We start from the raw sequence: 18,120 nt of genomic DNA, 5'->3' as shown, positions 1-18,120 counted from the left end.
TTGCCAACCCCTTGCCCAGGGGAAAAAATATACCATCTTAGGACTTGAATTTTTTCAAGGAAAGAGAAAGAAAACTAACATTTGTTAAGTGCCTGCTTGTGTTGGACACTTTGCTAATTCTCCAAATATCACATAAAGGTAGGCATGGATATTTTCATTTTCACCATTCTTTCAGTGAGAGTAATGTACAGTATTTTACAAGTTTGGTCTAGTATACAACCGACTTCATTGTGTTATTTCTTAAATATCCTTCTACGACTGGCTGGATAGTTAACTCTTCCAAAGTATGTGGATAAGAGCTGATTGCCATCCCTTTTATATCCTTAAAATGACCTCCTTCCTTCTCTAAGAGAATCCAGTTCTTTCCTCATGACTCCCAAGTTCCAAGTGTTTCATTGTGTTTGTTTTTCTCATCTGAACTATATCCGATTGCTTCATATTCATCTGAAAATTAAAAACTGCAAACAGCCCTAGTACTCATGTACCCAGGACACTCTACTAGACAGTGAGTACACTTAATCATGCTTTCCAACTGGGATCCAAGAGTACCTTTCTCCAGCTATAAATCCTGAGATGTCCAGATGAAATGGCTATTGTGAGCTGCCTTTCTCATCAATCCCTAAAAATTAGATGAAGTATAATGAAAAAAAGTCTCACATAGCGAGGGGAGAGAATAATGACCCCATAATAGTGGCGATAGAACATTCTGAAAGAAGACCTGCATTTGAAGGTACAACACAAGCACATGCATGCCCACATGTGATCTCCTTCACATATAGCAGGTCATATGTGGTTCCATTCAGCTCTACCTACATCAATCCCCACTCATTAAGAATGGAAATATGGCTGATTTCTTTTTCTACAAATGGGTTGTATATTATATTCTCAAGCCACACTAATGTACAGTTCTTGGTGTGATTGTGAACTTTTATAAAATTTTGTTAAATAAGCAAAACTATTCACTAAATCCAGGCGTAAGGAAGTTGGCCTACTGCTTATGAGAAGTCTAAACCACCATCAAGTTAGAATACATAGTGCCTGTAAACACGTGCCAGGAGTCTTTGTCCCTCTGTTGCTGCATCCCCCCTCTCTCTATCTCTATTTGTCAATCCTCTTGATCGATTCCTGAGCCTTTCTCTTTTTCCAGCAACTGAAATGCAGTAAAAGGGCACTGGGCTTAGACTAGGAGTTGAGAAACCTGGGTTCAAATCCCAGCATTGCCACTTCATCACTGATTCTTTGGGTTTATTCATGAGTTATTTCTACTTAGGAAATTGGGCTCATAATAGCTATCTCTATCAGTAGCTGTGATAACATTGATGAAGACTCCTAAGTAATAACAAACCTTAAGCATCATATATGTTCCAAATGTTTATTGGGTTTATGTTTTCATGTTTCAGTATGTCAGTACGACCCTTCCATGCATGTCTTTACTTCAGTGTAGCTCTCTGTTTAACTGTCTCTGTTCTTCAACACTTAAGTTCTTCTCTAGGACACAACTTCTTGATTCTCTGCCTTGTATTGTGTCTGCCTTGGGCTTTAGCATCTATATACTTCTAAATCATCTTTATTTTTCTTTTGAAAGGTAGAAAGCCCAGAACAAACTTTTAATGCTGCAGGCCTCCCTAAAGTTAAACTTAGATGCAATTTTTCTTCATTGTTAAATCACTAAAACTAGATTCTCCTACAAGCTGAATCAAACTGTGGAAGTTTTTCAATTCAGAAACATCAAAAAGAGAGGGAGGGGGCCTCAAGCTTTACATTGTAGGCGATGCATGTGCTTTGGAATCAAGTGCCTGGCGCTGTGCTATTGCTTAGTAGAGCTTATGGTTAATATTGGGCTACTCCTTAGCACTTGTGAGCACTTCTGCTTGTAAGTTCCCGGTGGGCGGGACCTGTACCCATCCTGTTTTCACCACTGTGGCCCTAGCACATAGCAAACTGCCTGACATGAATACATGAGTGAACAAATCTATCAAATAAGACCGATTACTCCTACCTAACATGGTCGTTGGAGCGATACAATGAAATAATCAATGTAACCCAGCTCCTGTCACAAGATGTCCATGCAACAAATGCTCATTCTCTTCCTTCCCACTCACTCTGTGGATGCCAGTGGATTGTGTCACATACCATATTCTCAAGCTACACTGATATATAGGTCTTTGGTATGATTGTATATGTATCATGATAAAATTACATTAAAATTGCCCTAACTGGTTTGGCTCAGTGGATAGAGCGTCAGCCTGCGGACTCAAGGGTCCCAGGTTCGATTCCAGTCAAGGACATGTACCTTGGTTGCGGGCACATCCCCAGTAGGGGGTGTGCAGGAGGCAGCTGACCAATGTTTCTCTCTCATCGATGTTTCTAACTCTCTATCCCTCTCCCTTCCTCTCTGTAAAAAAAAAAAAAAAAATTACATTAAATAAGCAAAAACTCTTCACTAAATCCAAGCAAAGAAAAGTTGATCTACTGCTTATAAGAAATCTGAAATTAAAACTTCTATTCATCTGGCCAGAGTGTCTCAGTTGGTTGAGCGTCATCCTGTGCACCAAAAGGTTGCTGGTTCCATTTCCAGTCAGGGCACATACCTGGGTTTCAAGTTCAATCCTCTCTCTCTCTCTCTCTCTCTCTCTCTCTCTCTCTCTCTCTCTCCCTCCCTCCCTCCCCCTCCCCCTCTCCCTCCTTCCCTCTCCCTCTCCCTCTCCCTTTCCCTCTCCTCCTCTTCTCTCTCTCCCTCTCCTTCTCCCCTTCTCTTTCTCTCCCCCTCTCTAAGCGTGTCCTCGGGTGAGGATTAAAAATAAATAAATAAAAAGCCACTCTTAGTAGTAAATTCTCTGCTTCAAGAGTATGGTAAAAAGAAAGTTCCCTCTGAACAGTATCCATTTTTTCAGAGTTCTTAGGAGGGTCTCAGACCCCACAAGGTGACCTTTGTCCCGCACCAGCACAGGCATTCCAAGATCCATCAGACGTTCCCAGAATACCAAGCCAAGAACTCCGGTTGTCAGCTCTGGGGAGGTGTACTTGATTATAAGAATCAGAGCACATCTGATGAATATTTTTTTGTTTTGTTTTGTTTTTGAAATCCTCACCCGAGAATATTTTTCCACTGATTTTTAGGGAGAGTGGAAGAGAGAGGGAAAGACAGAGAGAAACATCGATGTGAGAGAGACACATCGATTGGTTGCCTTCTGCACACTCCCTGACCAGGGCCCAGGCCAGGGAGGAGCCTGCAACTAAGGTACATGCCCTTGACCGGAATCGAACCTGGGACCCTTCGGTCTGCAGGCCGACGCTCTATCCACTGAGCCACACCAGCTAGGGCTGATGAATGGATTTTGAAGTGCGTTCTGCAGGGTGTTAATTGGCATTAAAACAACACCAAGGTCGAGGCGCCAAATGCATTTGGGAAATCCTGAGCTGCCCAAAGTAGGCCATGTTCGGTCTCTGTGGGACCTCATCAGGTTTTACCATGGTAATGTGCCTTGTGGACTGCCCGCCTGAGAGAGGCACAGTTAAGCGCCATTGGCAGGCGTTGGGCACGGAGGTGGCGATATTAGGCAGGAAGGGTAGAGCATCTCCCCCTGGCACTGGCTGTTTGGCAGCAACCTGTGAGCAGTGTAGCTCTAGACATAGCCACCTTCTGGAAAAGTAGGCCCATGTGGCTACTAGCAACTGAGTGTCGTGGAGATTAAGGGCATCAGAGTAGACAGAAACAGGGAGGAATGTGCAGCCCACCCCCCCCCCTATTAAGTATCAAGCTGTGACACCATGCCCTCATTTGCCTCGATATGTTAAAAGCTTAATGCACATACCCACAAGCATGCACACACATGTGCACTCACGTACGTGCGCGCACACGCACACACACACACACACACACAGAGTCATGAGTGTAAAAGGGAGGGATTGAGAAAGCGGCATACACGGATGGCCCAGGTGGATTTTGGCAACTTATCTGAAAGGCCAGAAGATGGGCAACAAGGATTTGGGGGATAAAAACACAGCCTAAAATGTTGAATTTGGCAGGTCTCCCCTTGGCTGTCACTCCAATTAAGAATTTGAAATTGTAGCCAAAGATAAATATCTTTCCTTCCATAAAAAAAAATGTGTTGGTGTTAAAAGCTGCAGTAATCTCCAAAGAGTCTTGCTGTCAGTCTTTGCCTCCCAGGCTTAGGAACTTCCAGTCTTTCCATTCCCATTCCCCAAAGTCCCCCCCATCAAAATGGCAGGCATTTTCAACAGTGTCCCTTGACCAAAGCATGTTTTATTTCATTGCTTGTGGCCCATAGAACCAGCAGAAACTTGGGAATGAAGTCTATTTTGGATGAGCCTAAACAGAGGCTTCTGCCCCTGGACAGAAACACTGCCAACGCAAGCTTATCTGTTGAGAGCAATTAAGATCCTCTAATCTGTTGGGCACAAGATCTGTGTTACGTGTGTATGGCAGGGAAATGCAATAGAAAATTAGGCTCTTGTTTCATAAGAATTCATTGCAAATCTCCCCACTGGACACCATGAAGCAGACAGGTTTCACGTGGAAATTCCTATTTGAGTAGTTCAGTGGGCACTACAGCCTTTCTTTGTCTTAATGTTATTTTTCAGTTCGAGTTTACATTCAGTATTACGTTGTATTAGTTTCAGATGTAGAGCATTTCTTTTTTCCCCCCAAATATGTTTTTATTGATTTCAGAGAGGAAGGGGGAGAGAGGAGAGAGAGAGATCAGTGATGAGAGAGAATCATTGATTGGCCGCCTCCTGTACACCCCACTGGGGATTGAGCCTGCAACCAGGCATGTGACCTTGGCCAGAATCAAACCCGGGACCCTTCAGTCTGCAGGCCGTCGCTCTATCCACTGAGCAAACCAGCTAGGGCCAGAGCGTTTCTTTTAACTTCTCTACATTGTCGCAAATTCTTTGGGCTCTTCGGTACATGGCATACTTTAAGGGCTTAGTAAGTATTTGTTGAACAACACTAGGATCTCTCTGAGTTTTAAGGAGTTTTTGTGTTTATGGGTCATAAGGAAAGCATTTTTAAAAAATTATTTTTATTGACTTTTTTTAGAGAGGGGGAGAGAGAGAGAAACATACATGTGAGAGCACAACATTGGCTGCCCCCTGCTTGCCTCCTACTAGAAATCGAACCAGCAATCCTACTGTGCACGGACCCGCACCCAACCGAGCCACAACAGCCAGGGCGGAAAGCATTTTTCGAATACAGTTTGACCATCTCCCTTTATTCATTAGTTTAAATTAGCAGTTATTAGTCACAGTAAGTAGTCCAATTCCCTCGGGTGCAATATTTAGCAAACAAAATGACAGCTCTGTTATTCGCTGCTTCTTGGAAAAAGGGTCAGGTGGTGAGTGTAGGTTCTCCACGCTCATTCATGCACTTATAGCTCTTCCTTCAGATCCCAACGTCATGCTGACCGTTTTCCCTCTACTTCTCTCCCACTACAGCACTGAAAACGCGCCGGGGCATTTCGAGCATTTCACAGGTGTAAATTGTTTTTATTGCGGTGAAATTCACATAACGGAATTAACCATTTTAACAGATACAATCCAATGGCATCTAGTACACTCACAGTGTTCTACAATTACTACCTCTTACCAAGTTCCAAAACATTTTCATCACCCCATACCCATGAGCAGTCACTCCACGTTGCTGCCTTGCCCCGGCCCCTGGCAACCACCAGCCTACTTTTTCTCTCTCTGGGCTTGCCAGTTGTGAACATTGATACCTACCTATACCTTGCTGTAGGGTTTATACATGAGAAGTCTCACTAGCAACCCTAAGTGAAGAGGAGAAACAGGGCATCCATTGAGGGGATCTGGGAGAAAGCTCATGAATATTTTCCATGCCATCTGCTGGGAATATGGCGCAAGAAAATGAATACAAGGAGAATGAAAACGAGCCAGACAAAAACTCCTTTTTTAATGTTTATTTTAGAGAGAGGCTAGTAATTGATTAAACTAATCCAATATCTGGAAACATTCTTTTTTCATCTTGACTTTGCCTTTTCTGCAGTTTGAAATTTTGGAGACTCCTCTTTGAAGTGGAGCAGGGTCGAGTCTGAAAGGAACAAACAGTTTCCCAGACAGATGTGTGAAGAAATGCCTGCAGCTATGTGCTTCTCGCTGGGGTTAGATGTGATGGGGCCAGGCTGTTAAATACACAGCAACATGAAATATGAATATGCTTTCTCCTCCATGGGGAATTTTCCCCCCTCAGTAGTAAAGAGGAATGGAGAAGCCATTTCCAGTTCCTTTGCCTTTTCTTTAAACTCGAGTTCATTTGTATTGTGTCTCTGTATTATGCTGGTTCCACAAATCATTTTAAGGCTCACATGTAAAAATAGCACTATTTTTAAGTTATATTTCTTTTCTGTGGTTTTTAAAAATCTTATGTAGGTATAGCGGAAGCCATCTTAACATTTCTAAAAAGTTGTTTTGTTTATATTGCAGAGTCTCCATGGCAACTGCATCTTCCCAGGTTCTAATTCCTGAAATCAACCTTAATGACACATTTGACACCTTTGCCTTAGATTTTTCCCGAGAGAAGAAATTGCTAGAATGTCTGGATTACCTTACAGGTATTGTATTTGTGGGTTGTTGTTGTTGTTGTTGTTGTTTTATATTGTGTATATTCAGTGATACCACACTTTGCCACCAGGTCAAATCCCTAAAAACCAGGGATGTAGGCTTCTGATTTAGGAATGGAGTCTAATAATCCCAGAAACAATTTCTGGCACTCTTTTTTTTTTTCCCAATGAAAATGACATAGTCCAAGATTAATTGAGGATACAGGAAAAAAGAAAATCTCCGACATTAAAAGCATACTTACCCCATTCCCCTCACTCTTAGAGCATGGGTAAGGCAAATAATAGCCTTGTTGCCCATCAAAGGGATTCGTAGGGAAACGTGGCTATTGTCCATTTCATGGCAGCAGGGCACCTGTCTCTTCTGGAGGAAAAAAATGATAGCTAACTTGGATAGCTAACATCACCCTGCCCCAGCTCTTTGTATTCACAACCCTGTCTCATCTTTGTAACATCAAATGGGGGTGGTCGAGCATTATAACCCCCATTTTGCAAACGATGGAGGTCATCCATCTTGCTGGAGGTCAGATAGCTAGGGAATAGCAGACGCAGGTTTTGGCTTGGGTCTGCTCAGACTCCAAAGCCCTCTGCTCTTTCTGGGTAAAGACTAAATTTCATCTTGGCAAAGGTCACCATGACCAACATTCCCCAAATCACGGTTGGATTCCTCATGCCGTGTTTCAATCCTGTGCTGTCTGATAAGCATGATATTGGGAAGTCAAGCTTAAAAACACCAAAGCAACAACAAGAAAACAAAACCTCGGGCTACCCCTATTCCTAGCCACGCTCCCACATTTTTATTTGCTGTTAACCTCGAAAGTGGGAGCTGAAAACACTCGCTGGGAGAATGAGGACTGTTTAGATGACCTTGTTTGTGTTAGCCGAAGCCACCCGGCCTGTGGCTGCAGGAAGGCTCCGTGGATCCAGTGAAGCCAGATGTGCACTGAGCTCAGGCTGTGCAGCCCCCTGGGGACCACCTCCCTGACTCGGCGCAGCAGCAGCATCTCCGCTCTAATGCCATGTGTGCCTGTTTATGGGAGAGCGGAGCAGGAGAGAGGAAGCAGTGTGTGGTGTTTGTTTTTACAGTCTGCATAGAAAGCAAGGGGTTCTATATTCAAGGAGCATTGTGCCCGGAGGATCAGGTTTTTCTTTGCAAGGACCTGAGGTGCTGCTTTTAGGCTTTCTGCATTTACAAGGGAGGCAAGTCATCCCACAAACTTGGTCTCTTATGTCATTCTTCTTTCAAACCATACCACTCCTATTAAGGAAAGAAATCAACTCACAAAGCATTTGCCAGAAAGAGCCAAACTCGGTTTCAAGTATTTATGAATACAATGCTGTCCCTTTTTAACCTTTTATCTCTGAGATGTATCTAAACTAACACTATTTTCTAGCACTTAATGTGATAATAAAAACATCTGTACTTTCCAATATGGTAGTTGCTAGCCACATGGGGCTGTGGAAAACTTGAAATGTGGATAGTGAGTTTTCACTTTTATTTAATATTATTAAATTTAATTGAAATTTAAGAGCCACGTGCAGTTTGTGGCTAACGCATTAGTCCAGGTCCAGTTAAAAATTCTCCTTTGTTTTTTATAGCATTTAGCAATGAGTGGAGTTGCAACAACAGAAAATCCCATTAACAGGCACTAGAGCCATCAAAGAGCGTTCATATCATGGAGCAGGAGAGCAGAGGCATGTGCTCTAAGGCTGGGCAGAGTTCAGTGATGACCTCGGACTCCACACTTTCTCTTTTTCTGCTCTGCCACCTTCATTGTGCTGCTTTTGGCCCCATGATCTCAACATGAGGACTCCACCTCCAAGTATTATGCTCAAGTTACAGGCAAAGAGAGAGGGGCAGAGGGGAAATGATGACAAAAACTCCTGTCAGCCAAGAGTGTCTTTGTTTATCAGGAGAACAGAAAGTTTGCTCAGAAGACCCATCTAGCAAATTCCAGCTTGTGTCTTGTGGGCCAGACCCATGTTGCGAGGTCATGTCCAAAGGCAGAAAAGACTGAAAAAAAAATGTCTGGCTGAGCACATGGTCATTCTGCACAAAATCAGTGTTTTGTTGACAAGAGTATGTCCTCCCCATTCCCCAATAATTGTTTAATAGTATTTCAATGCTGTCTGCCCATTCTAATCTCTATACGAATGCCAAAGTACTGATTAAAGGGGAAATTGTGAAAGTAGTTTGCACTGACTAGTAACATGCACATCATATATCATCCCGATGGCTGTTTATGCCAAACTAAAGACCATATGGGGTACCTGCTATTATGCCTTCTTAGCTGTCAGCCTCAAATACAAATTTGGCCCATTTCTAGACATAACATCAATTCTGGCCATAACACATGATGCTTGGTTGATATTGCCAAGTCCAAATAGTTTATCAGACATTTGTAAGCAGGAAATGAAGTGTTTCTGGAGTATTAGCCCACCATTCCTTGTGTCCTGTTTATGATAGAGGCAAGAAAATTCCAGTTCTGGTACCCATGCCATGAATATTGAAATTGGCAGCATGCTCCTGTTCTCATTTACAGTAAATTGGGTATTGACTTTTCAGGACATAGCCATTGGGTGTCTAATCAAAACAGGGTTAGCCTGCCTGACTGTAAAAACAAGATTTTTTTTCCCCCTAGACATGCCTCTAAGTGTTATGTCAAGTTAATAACCCAGAGAGGGGACATTTCCTCCCTGACGGCAGCTACTGCCATGTGTCTCACAGCTACTTGCCTATTTTGGACATAAGTTTTCTTTACATTTAATCCTCTATTGCAATGCAGAAGGAACCAAATCTTTCCACAATGGTTGATGGAGAAATAATTTGATGAACTATTTAGATTGTGGGAAAATAAGTATTTTCCACTGATCCATGCAGGCTGACCCCACAATAACAGGGACCACAGACAGTAAGCATGCTTTCTGATGCAGCTGGGTCTCCCCATAGATGCATCTCCTGAATGCTGTCCCTGAGTCATCCACATCCAAGTCACAGCACATGACACTAGATCTTGCATGTGGCTACTTCAGGAGACGAATGCATTAATACATATTCCAGAAAGAATGCTGTAAGAGCTCTGTAGAACCCTCTTATCTGAATGGACAACTTGATGCACTGTCTGCCACATGTAGGTATTCAATGACAAATAGACAAAGCTGGGTAAATGGACTTTATACAGCAGACAGAAAAGTCACTTGTTTCCTATACTTGTCCCAGATGTGTCTTCAGGTGGCAAAGTCAAGAATACTAAAATAATCAGAGCTTTAAATTTATCCTTTTTATAAACTTTTCCCCCTTTTTTGTTTGGTTGGGACTCGTGAATCCCCATCAAAGTTTAGAGCATAAAAGGACTCTGCAGCAGTGTAAACAAAGTTTGCTACTAACCTGTAGAATGCAGTTATGTTTCTCCTTTTGAAGCTAGGTTCTTTTTTTAATTTAAAATTTTCTTGAATTTGTTGGGGTGGCATTGGTTAATAAAACCATACAGGTTTCAAGTGTACAACTCAATAAAACATCTGCACACTGCATTGTGTGCTGACTACCCAAAGCCAAGTCCTTTTACATCTCTATCCCCTCTGCCCACTTCCACCTGTCCCCGCCCCCTTTCTCTCTGGCAATCACTACCCTGTTGTCTGTGTCTATGTGTCAGATATGTATTTTTTAATCTCTTCACCTTTTTCCACCCACCACCCTTCCCCTCTGACAGAAGTCTGTCTGAAGTTAAGTTCTGGTGTACAGAGAGTGGAAATAAAGGCCTGGACTGATTCTCTAAACCAGGGGTCAACAAACTTTGACTGCAAAGGGCCAGATGGCAAATATTTCAGGCTGTACAGGACATATGGTTACAACTACTCAACCCTGCTGTTGCATAAAACCAGCCATAGACAATACATAAATTAATGAGCCTGGCTATGTTCCAATAAAACTTTATTTACAAAACAGGCAGTGGGCCAGATTTGGCCCAAAGCCATCATTTGCCAACCCCTGATGTCAAATATTATTGCCCATGCAAAGCACTCACTGCCTAGTCTTTTTCTAGTTCTTGCCCACAAACTCTTCTCATAAAACCAGTTTCTGAAATCCATCCAGTAGAAGTCAACTTAAAATCATTATTTTGGTAGGATTTAGACTTCTCTGCTGCAGAATGTGTTTAAGACATAAAACAGCAGCCTTCTCCAGTGATAAAGTTAACCAAATGCCAAAGAATCATGTTTTCCTTGGGGAAGGAAAATGTACTTCTTAGATATGATGGATTGCTAATCTTGTTCTTAATTTGAAAGATCACCTATAAGTGAGAAGAAAATAGGGCCACATTAATACATTTTTTATAAGGCATTAAAACATCTAGTGGAAGAAAATTTCAAACAATTATTTGGCTTACCTGTTATGGAATAACAAACTCCAGTATTTTTCCATTTGGATACAATTTTAAATATAAAAATGTATTATGCAATTGTACACTCGAAACCTATATAATTTTATTAACCAACTAGAGGCCTGGTACACAGATTCATGCACCGGTGGGGTCTCTCAGCCTAGACTGCGGGGAATTGTGCCAAAACCGGCAGTCCAACATCCCCCAAGGGATCCTGGAGTGTGAGAGGGCACTCTGCAAAGTTGCTGTCGCTCAGCAGCTCCTGCATTGAGCATCTGCCCCCTGATGGTCATTGCATGTCATAGCTACCGGCCGGTCGGCCAATTGGTCAGTCACTTAGGCTTTTATATATATAGATGTTACCCCAATACATTCAATAAAAATTAAAAATAATATACTAATAATAGTGGAGTTAGTAAATACCCTTTCCACACTAGACATAATATTTACTTTTTAAAAAAATTTTAAGTTGATTGGGGTGACATAATATTTACTTTTGAACTGAGTTTAATCTACTTTATCAAGTTAGGGAATTCTTTCATTTAGGTTTTATTACAATTTTTAAAAAATATGTGGCATTACGTAGCTCAGAAGTTGGCAAACTTTGGCTCACAGGCCAAATCTGGTCCTCACTTGTGTATTTTTTTTGTTTCTTTCCTTTCTTTTTTTTCTCAGTTGTTTTGTAAATGATGTTTGACTGGAACATATCCATGTCCATTTGAGTACAAATTGTCTGGCTGCTTTCATGATGCTAAGGCAGAGTTAAGTTGTTGCAACAGAGCCCACAAAGCTTAAAATATTTACCGTCTAACCCTTTACCAAAAAAGTTTACCATCCCTTTAATATAGATGAAATATCCAAAGTTTATCTTCTTTACTTTTTGTTTAATACGTTTCCCTTCATGATGAGAGAGTAGTGTTTGTTTAACCTCTAAACATGTTTTCGGGATAAATAGAGATAAGTCCATGCTGGCAGGTTGAAGTCATACTACCCATTGAAAATCACACTGATAACAGACCAACCAAATGTTGTTTGCGTTGGTGTCGCCATCTCTAGAATAGTAGTCCTGAGGGACCTATGTAGAAAGGCCTGCTTTGACTGTCCAACATCTCTGAAATGTATCCCAGAGTTGGACGCTTCTCCATTGATGAACATTCTTGATCCCACAGCTCCCAACCCTCCCACAATTAGGGAGGAGCTCTGCACGGCTTCCTATGACACCATCACTGTCCACTGGACCTCCGATGATGAATTCAGTGTGGTTTCCTATGAGCTCCAGTACACCATATTCACCGGACAAGCCAACGTTGTCAGTGAGTATCACACGCCCTAGTGACTTCTCTGTCTGGTAACTGTTTTCTGATAAATTCTATTTCTGAATTTAAACATCAAGGGAAGATAAGATAAGAAAGAACGCACAATATGTATTGGCTTGTTTTTTCTAACCAAGAAAATGATAGTAATAACTTGTACTATACTAGTAAAAATAACTGGCCAAATAGCGATGAAAATTTATGATCTCCAGCAAACTATACGGATGAATCTTATAAACATATTGCTAAGAGAAAGAAGTGGGAAACGAAAGAATATACAGTATGCAGTATGATTCTATTTATACATCCATAGCTTAAAAATAAACTATTTTGTTTAGAGATGCATACACAGGTGTAAAAACTATAAATGTCAGGATGATGGCTACCTTTGGGATGGGAGGGGAGTGGCACCATTGGGAAGAAATATATGGGGATCATGGGGTTAACAGCACTTTCTGGCTGTATTCTGGTTATTTCATGGTTATATCATACATTTAATTTCATGTACTTTTCTGAGTGTTATTTCACAATTTTTAAAAAAGTATTTAATAAAATGAATAGCCAAAGAACACCAGGTACCTGATCCCATTCGGAGAACAGGGCCATCATTTGAAATGTCGGTAATTGGCCCCCCACCTGGGAAGAATTTCAGACCTTACTTGAGACACAGAGAGGCTCCTCTCTCACTAGGGCCCATGAGCTATTTTATATCAGGGATAATTCAATGATCTCACATAGCAGTAGCTGGCCAGAGAGATGATAATAGAGGAAACACTCCTCCCCACCCACAGAGTTATTTAAATTGACTTGAGTAAATGGCAAAGGACCAGAAGAATTGACTTTTGAGGGGAGCAAGTTTGAAACTTCTTTAGCAAATAAAAATAGAAATATGTCAAAGTAGAATAAAATAGAAGTAACTTTTCAACAAAGAAATGTTTTGAATAAATCCACATCAACTTAATGTGCTCTTATTGTATAAACCTATTCTCTCTTAACTACACTGTTCTTTCCTAGCACAAGTAAATCTGAGGCATGTGATGCTTAAAATAGAAATTTGATTTAGGGTTAGTTGAAAGAGAGATGCCGAAAGACCCCGCTTCTAAATGACTAAAGTACCGTATTTTCCAGCGTATAAGACGACTTTTGAACCCAGGAAAATCTTCTCAAAAGTCGGGGGTCGTCTTATACGCCGGGTGTCATCTTATAGGGCGGGTATATTCCAAACTCTATATTTTAACTGGAAAAGTTGGGGGTCGTCTTATACGCCCAGTCGTCTTATACGCCGGAAAATACGGTATAAATGACCCATACCAACAAATGGTTCCCCCTGTCTTCCTCATATCCCCCTTTTCCAGCTTTCTCTCCTCAATCCTCTGCCCTTCCACTCCCTAATTGGCCTGCCTTGGAAGCTTTTGTGAAAATCTTACCAGAGATTGTATCAAACCTTCATTTAAAAAAGATGAAATTCGAAAGATGGTCAGAAATTCCAAGACAATCAGAAAAGGACAGCATGAAGGTCTGAGAAGAGCAGATAGAAAATGGAGGGGCCCTAGTTGGTTTTGCTCAGTGGATAGAGCATCAGCCTGTGGACTGAAGGGTCCTGGGTTTGATTCTGGTCAAGGGCACATACCTCGGTTGTAGCCTCCTGGCCCTGGTCCTGGGCATGCCGGAGGAAACCAATTGTATCTCTCACATCGGTGTTTCTCTCTGTCTCTCCCTCTCCTTTCCACTCTCTCTAAAAATCAATGGAAAAAATATCCTCATGTGAGGATTTAAAAAAAGAATAAAGAAAATGGAGGGATGATTGGTTGCAAAAAGTGAACTGGGATCAATAAGCATTGTGTCAAAAAAACAAAGAAGGTTCTCTGAAAGTACACATAGGATTGATAGAAGCAGCATTTGTTGATGAGGGAATAATATAACCAGAAAAAGAAACATTTGGAGTCATGTTATACCTAAAGGATGCTTCTTAGCCCACTAAGTAATGTTATAGTTCTCTGAATTTGTTTTTGCTTGATCCAGGAAAAATTACATCAGTTTTCTATTGCTGTGTAAGAAATTTTCCAAAACTTAGCAGTTTAAAATAACACCCATTTATTATTTCAGTTTCCATGGGTCAGGATTCTGGGCACAGTTTAACAGGGTCCATAAAGCTGAAAGCAAGCTATTGGCTGGGCCGCATTGTCATCTGGAGGTCCAATTAAAGAAGAATTCACTTCCTAGCTCCCTCAGGTTGCTGTCAGAATTTATTTCATTATTGTTGTGGAATTTATGGAAGTTTGCTTCTTCAAAGCCGAGAGAAAGGGTGGGGGGAGAGAGAGAGCAAGAGCTTTGCTACTCAACTATCTCACCTCTAAACCCTTCTTTAAAGAGCTTGATTGATTAGCTTAGACCTGCCCTGAACATTCTCCCTTTTGATTAACTCAGAGTCAACTGATTACATTTGCAATCTCCTTTCACCTTTGTCATATAATGTAATATTACTGGAATGATAGATAAGACATTTGTCCTTTGCCATATCTGTTGATTAGAAGCAGATCATAGGTCATGCCTACCCTCAAGGGGAGAGGATTATACAAAGTCATGAATAGTATGGAGTGGGAGTTATGGAGGCCACACAAGGGCATGTCCACCATAGGTGGTTATGTCTCTTCTGAAATTTCTTGGATCAAATTACCATGGGCATTTATACAGTACATATAGCCTTGGCCAGGACTGACGGGCCTTGTATCAGTTGGCTTTTGCTGAATAGCCAAAACCACAGAACCTAAATAGAGTAGAACAATTAATGTTTATTGCTTGTGCATCTGGAATCAGCTTGGGGCAGCTAAGAGGTCCTGCTATTCTTGGTTAGGCTCCCTCGCATGTCAGGCTGGTAATTGGAGCAACTCAACTGCTACACAGCTCTCTTCTGCAATTGAGTTCACACATGTTCTCCTGGTGACTGCAGAGGTGAAGGGGTAAGGGCAGGCCCAATTGCACACATGTTTTTCAAGCCCCTGTCTTTGACGTGCCATTGTCCAAGCAAGTCCCATGGATGAGCCCAAACGAAAGGAATATATCTATTGCTTGAAACTAGGTTTTTCTTAGGTGGCGAAATGTGACTAACTTGACCTCCATGCTGTTGGCATGGAAAATAATACCAAACAAGTCATATAAATGGAATAGGTGAGAAAGGGCTGTGCATACAGAAATCCAACAACAGCAACATTACTGAGCATAACCAACTCAGAGCTTTATGCTGGGTGATTCTAGATAAGGTGTTTGATCCCCGGAAACCAGTTACCACAAGAAAATCAATGCAAATGGCTTAATGCAGATTAGGGACCTGCCTTATTTAACCACAGTGCAGAAAGGCCCATTCTCCCAGGTCAGATGGAAAACAGTGCTCATCTAACTGGGGTGCTCTCATCAGCTTGTTGGTATCGGAACTTGTTCATCTCTTTAATGCACATTAAGCCAATGTAGTGATGTCTTGATGACAACAGGATCAAACTGCAAAAAAAAAAAAAAAAAAAAAAGAATTTAAGTAAAAGGATAACTGAGAATCAAGCATTTTCAGAATACTTTCCTCTTTTTTTTTAAAATTTCTTTATTGATTAAGGTGTTACATATGTGACCTTATCTTCCGCATTGCCCCTCCCCAACCCCCACTCATGCCTTCACCCCCCTGTTGTCTGTGTCCATTGGTTAGGCTTATATGCATGCACACAAGTCCTTTGGTTGATCTCTCCCCCTTACCACTTTCTTCTTTAATACTCTACATATTTGTAGAGACTGAGGGAGACCTGGATGTGAATTCCAACTTTGGACCTCACTAGCTCTATAATTTGGGGCAAATGATTTAACATCCTCTGAATGTTTTCTCATCTGTAAGAAGAGGTAATGTTTAACCTCACATGGTTGAGATAACAAAAGTAAAGGCCTTAGCTCTATGTTTGCCACAATGGTATCACGTAGATATTCCAAGTTATTATTCCTACAAAAATACAGACTATATTCATCCATTATTGCATTTTAAAGGCTAATATTTCTATGATATGATAAAGGTCAATAATGTAATTTGCCAGGATTATCTACATGATAGCATTTTACATGATCTTCATGTGAAAGGTCTTCCTTGAATGTTGTTTTCCCATCTGCCCTATCATTTGGAGGAATATCCTTTGCAGATCTTATATAGAATGGCAAGATGTAATGTTGAACATCTGCTCCTTATGCCACTAGGAAATTTTATACTGTCTCTAGTTCATGACTCCTTCGCTTGTCAGAATAAATTCTAGTTAATCCCCAACTGACTTTAATGAAGGATAATTATATGATATCTATGGGGCTTTTTAATCTTATAAAAAGATCCCCACTAATCAAATTCATACATTCAAATGCAAAATTAATGACATGACTAATTTCTTACTTTTCATTTTTATTAACACTCATGATTACAAGTGTTAATGAATTTATTAACAAATAGATATGTATTTTTACAGTGTTGTCCATGTTGTTTATCTAAAACTACTTTGAATGCATCATTTAAAATCTGAAATTAGTGCCTTTTACCAGCAGCCTATTTTTATTATTAGCAAAAGTCAAGAGATTTTCGATTCTTCAATATTTTATGGCAAGTTAGTTATCTGTCTTTAATTTATTTTAGTCATTTTGAAAACAGTCATGAAAGTTATTAAACATATACTATTTTTATAGAGATAGAGGAAAAGAATGTTCACTGCTGTCCAGTCTGTTAGACAAAGGATGTTAGAAGCTAGTGTGTGGCCTCTCTGAAGGGTGTACATATTGCATAATGTCTTATATATAATGTTTCATGGCAAGATGACAGTGCTATACAAGGCTATGAAATCCCCAGTGTAAGTACAATCTTGTAATGAGCAGCATTATGGACATACTTCTGACCCATTGTGAATGACAAAAAATGTACCAAGTTGACAAACTCAATTACATTTTATTATGGTTTAATGATCTTCCAAGTCCCATTGTTTTAATACTTCAAGTGGAATTGGAAAAGGTGACTATTGGAATAGCCTGAAAGATGATTGAAAGTGAATTTGGAGAAAAGTGACGTTTCAGTCAGGATGGTTAGTGGGTGTTTCATAAAGAGATGAATAAAACCTGGTCAATAGACCTGACACAGTGGGGTATCGAGGCAGCGAAGTCTGGCGCTTGGCACCATGTGCAGGAAGTTAAGTGGTGCTGGCGCAAGACCAATGCTAGCAACGCAATAATGGTGCACTCCAAGACATCCCACTTATTCCATCCCCCAAATGAAAGTGGTCAATGTTGCTTTCTTGGCATTTTTAATCAACTTCTCAATTATTACCTTGGCAATAGTAATAACATAAAAGTAAACCTAAACAGTAATAGTTGTTAGTGTTCATGAAACTACATGGTCCCAGCGTAAAGCTATGCAGTGAAATGTTACTACTTCATAAACATTTTGTTCTTTTAATATTCAAGGGGAAAAAAAATCAGTGACCTCTTCAAAGTAATGAGGATAGTCAGGGTCCCTTTTTTGGTTGGGAAAAGGTTTGTGCAACATTCCATCTTTTTTGTTGGGTTAAGACTTTGGATTGTAGGCCAAGTTGCAATTTGCAGCATTTCCAGACATCTGCTTTACGATGTTGCTGAAAGCTGTCTCCTACCACATTAAACCCAGCTTTGGGTTGTACAGCGATGTCAAGTTTATTGAAACATTTTTACATTTGCTTTCTTTGACCACAAGAGTCATTTTGCTGTAACATATGCAATTAAACAGAAACAGTGTAAATGCAGTGACATTGATAGGATTCCCCTTGATTGTCCTGAATGCTGTTATTG

At 40.8% G+C, this 18,120-nt stretch overlaps 1 protein-coding gene across 2 annotated transcripts in view; it reads left to right on the top strand.

Moving 5' to 3' along the window:
- MID1 (midline 1) overlaps positions 1-18,120 on the top strand; it is a 99,627-nt gene that overhangs the window by 69,097 nt on the left and 12,410 nt on the right. For both annotated transcript variants that reach the window (XM_008156588.3, XM_028132774.2), the window contains exons 5-6: positions 6,466-6,593; positions 12,148-12,291. In XM_008156588.3, coding sequence (XP_008154810.1) covers positions 6,466-6,593; positions 12,148-12,291 — 272 coding nt within the window. The remainder of the gene's footprint in view (positions 1-6,465; positions 6,594-12,147; positions 12,292-18,120) is intronic.

Source organism: Eptesicus fuscus, chromosome 1, assembly GCF_027574615.1.
Source record: "Eptesicus fuscus isolate TK198812 chromosome 1, DD_ASM_mEF_20220401, whole genome shotgun sequence".
NCBI classification, from domain to species: Eukaryota; Metazoa; Chordata; class Mammalia; order Chiroptera; family Vespertilionidae; genus Eptesicus; species Eptesicus fuscus.
Note: the sequence above shows the minus strand (reverse complement) of the source record. Positions and strands in the feature narration are given on the sequence as shown.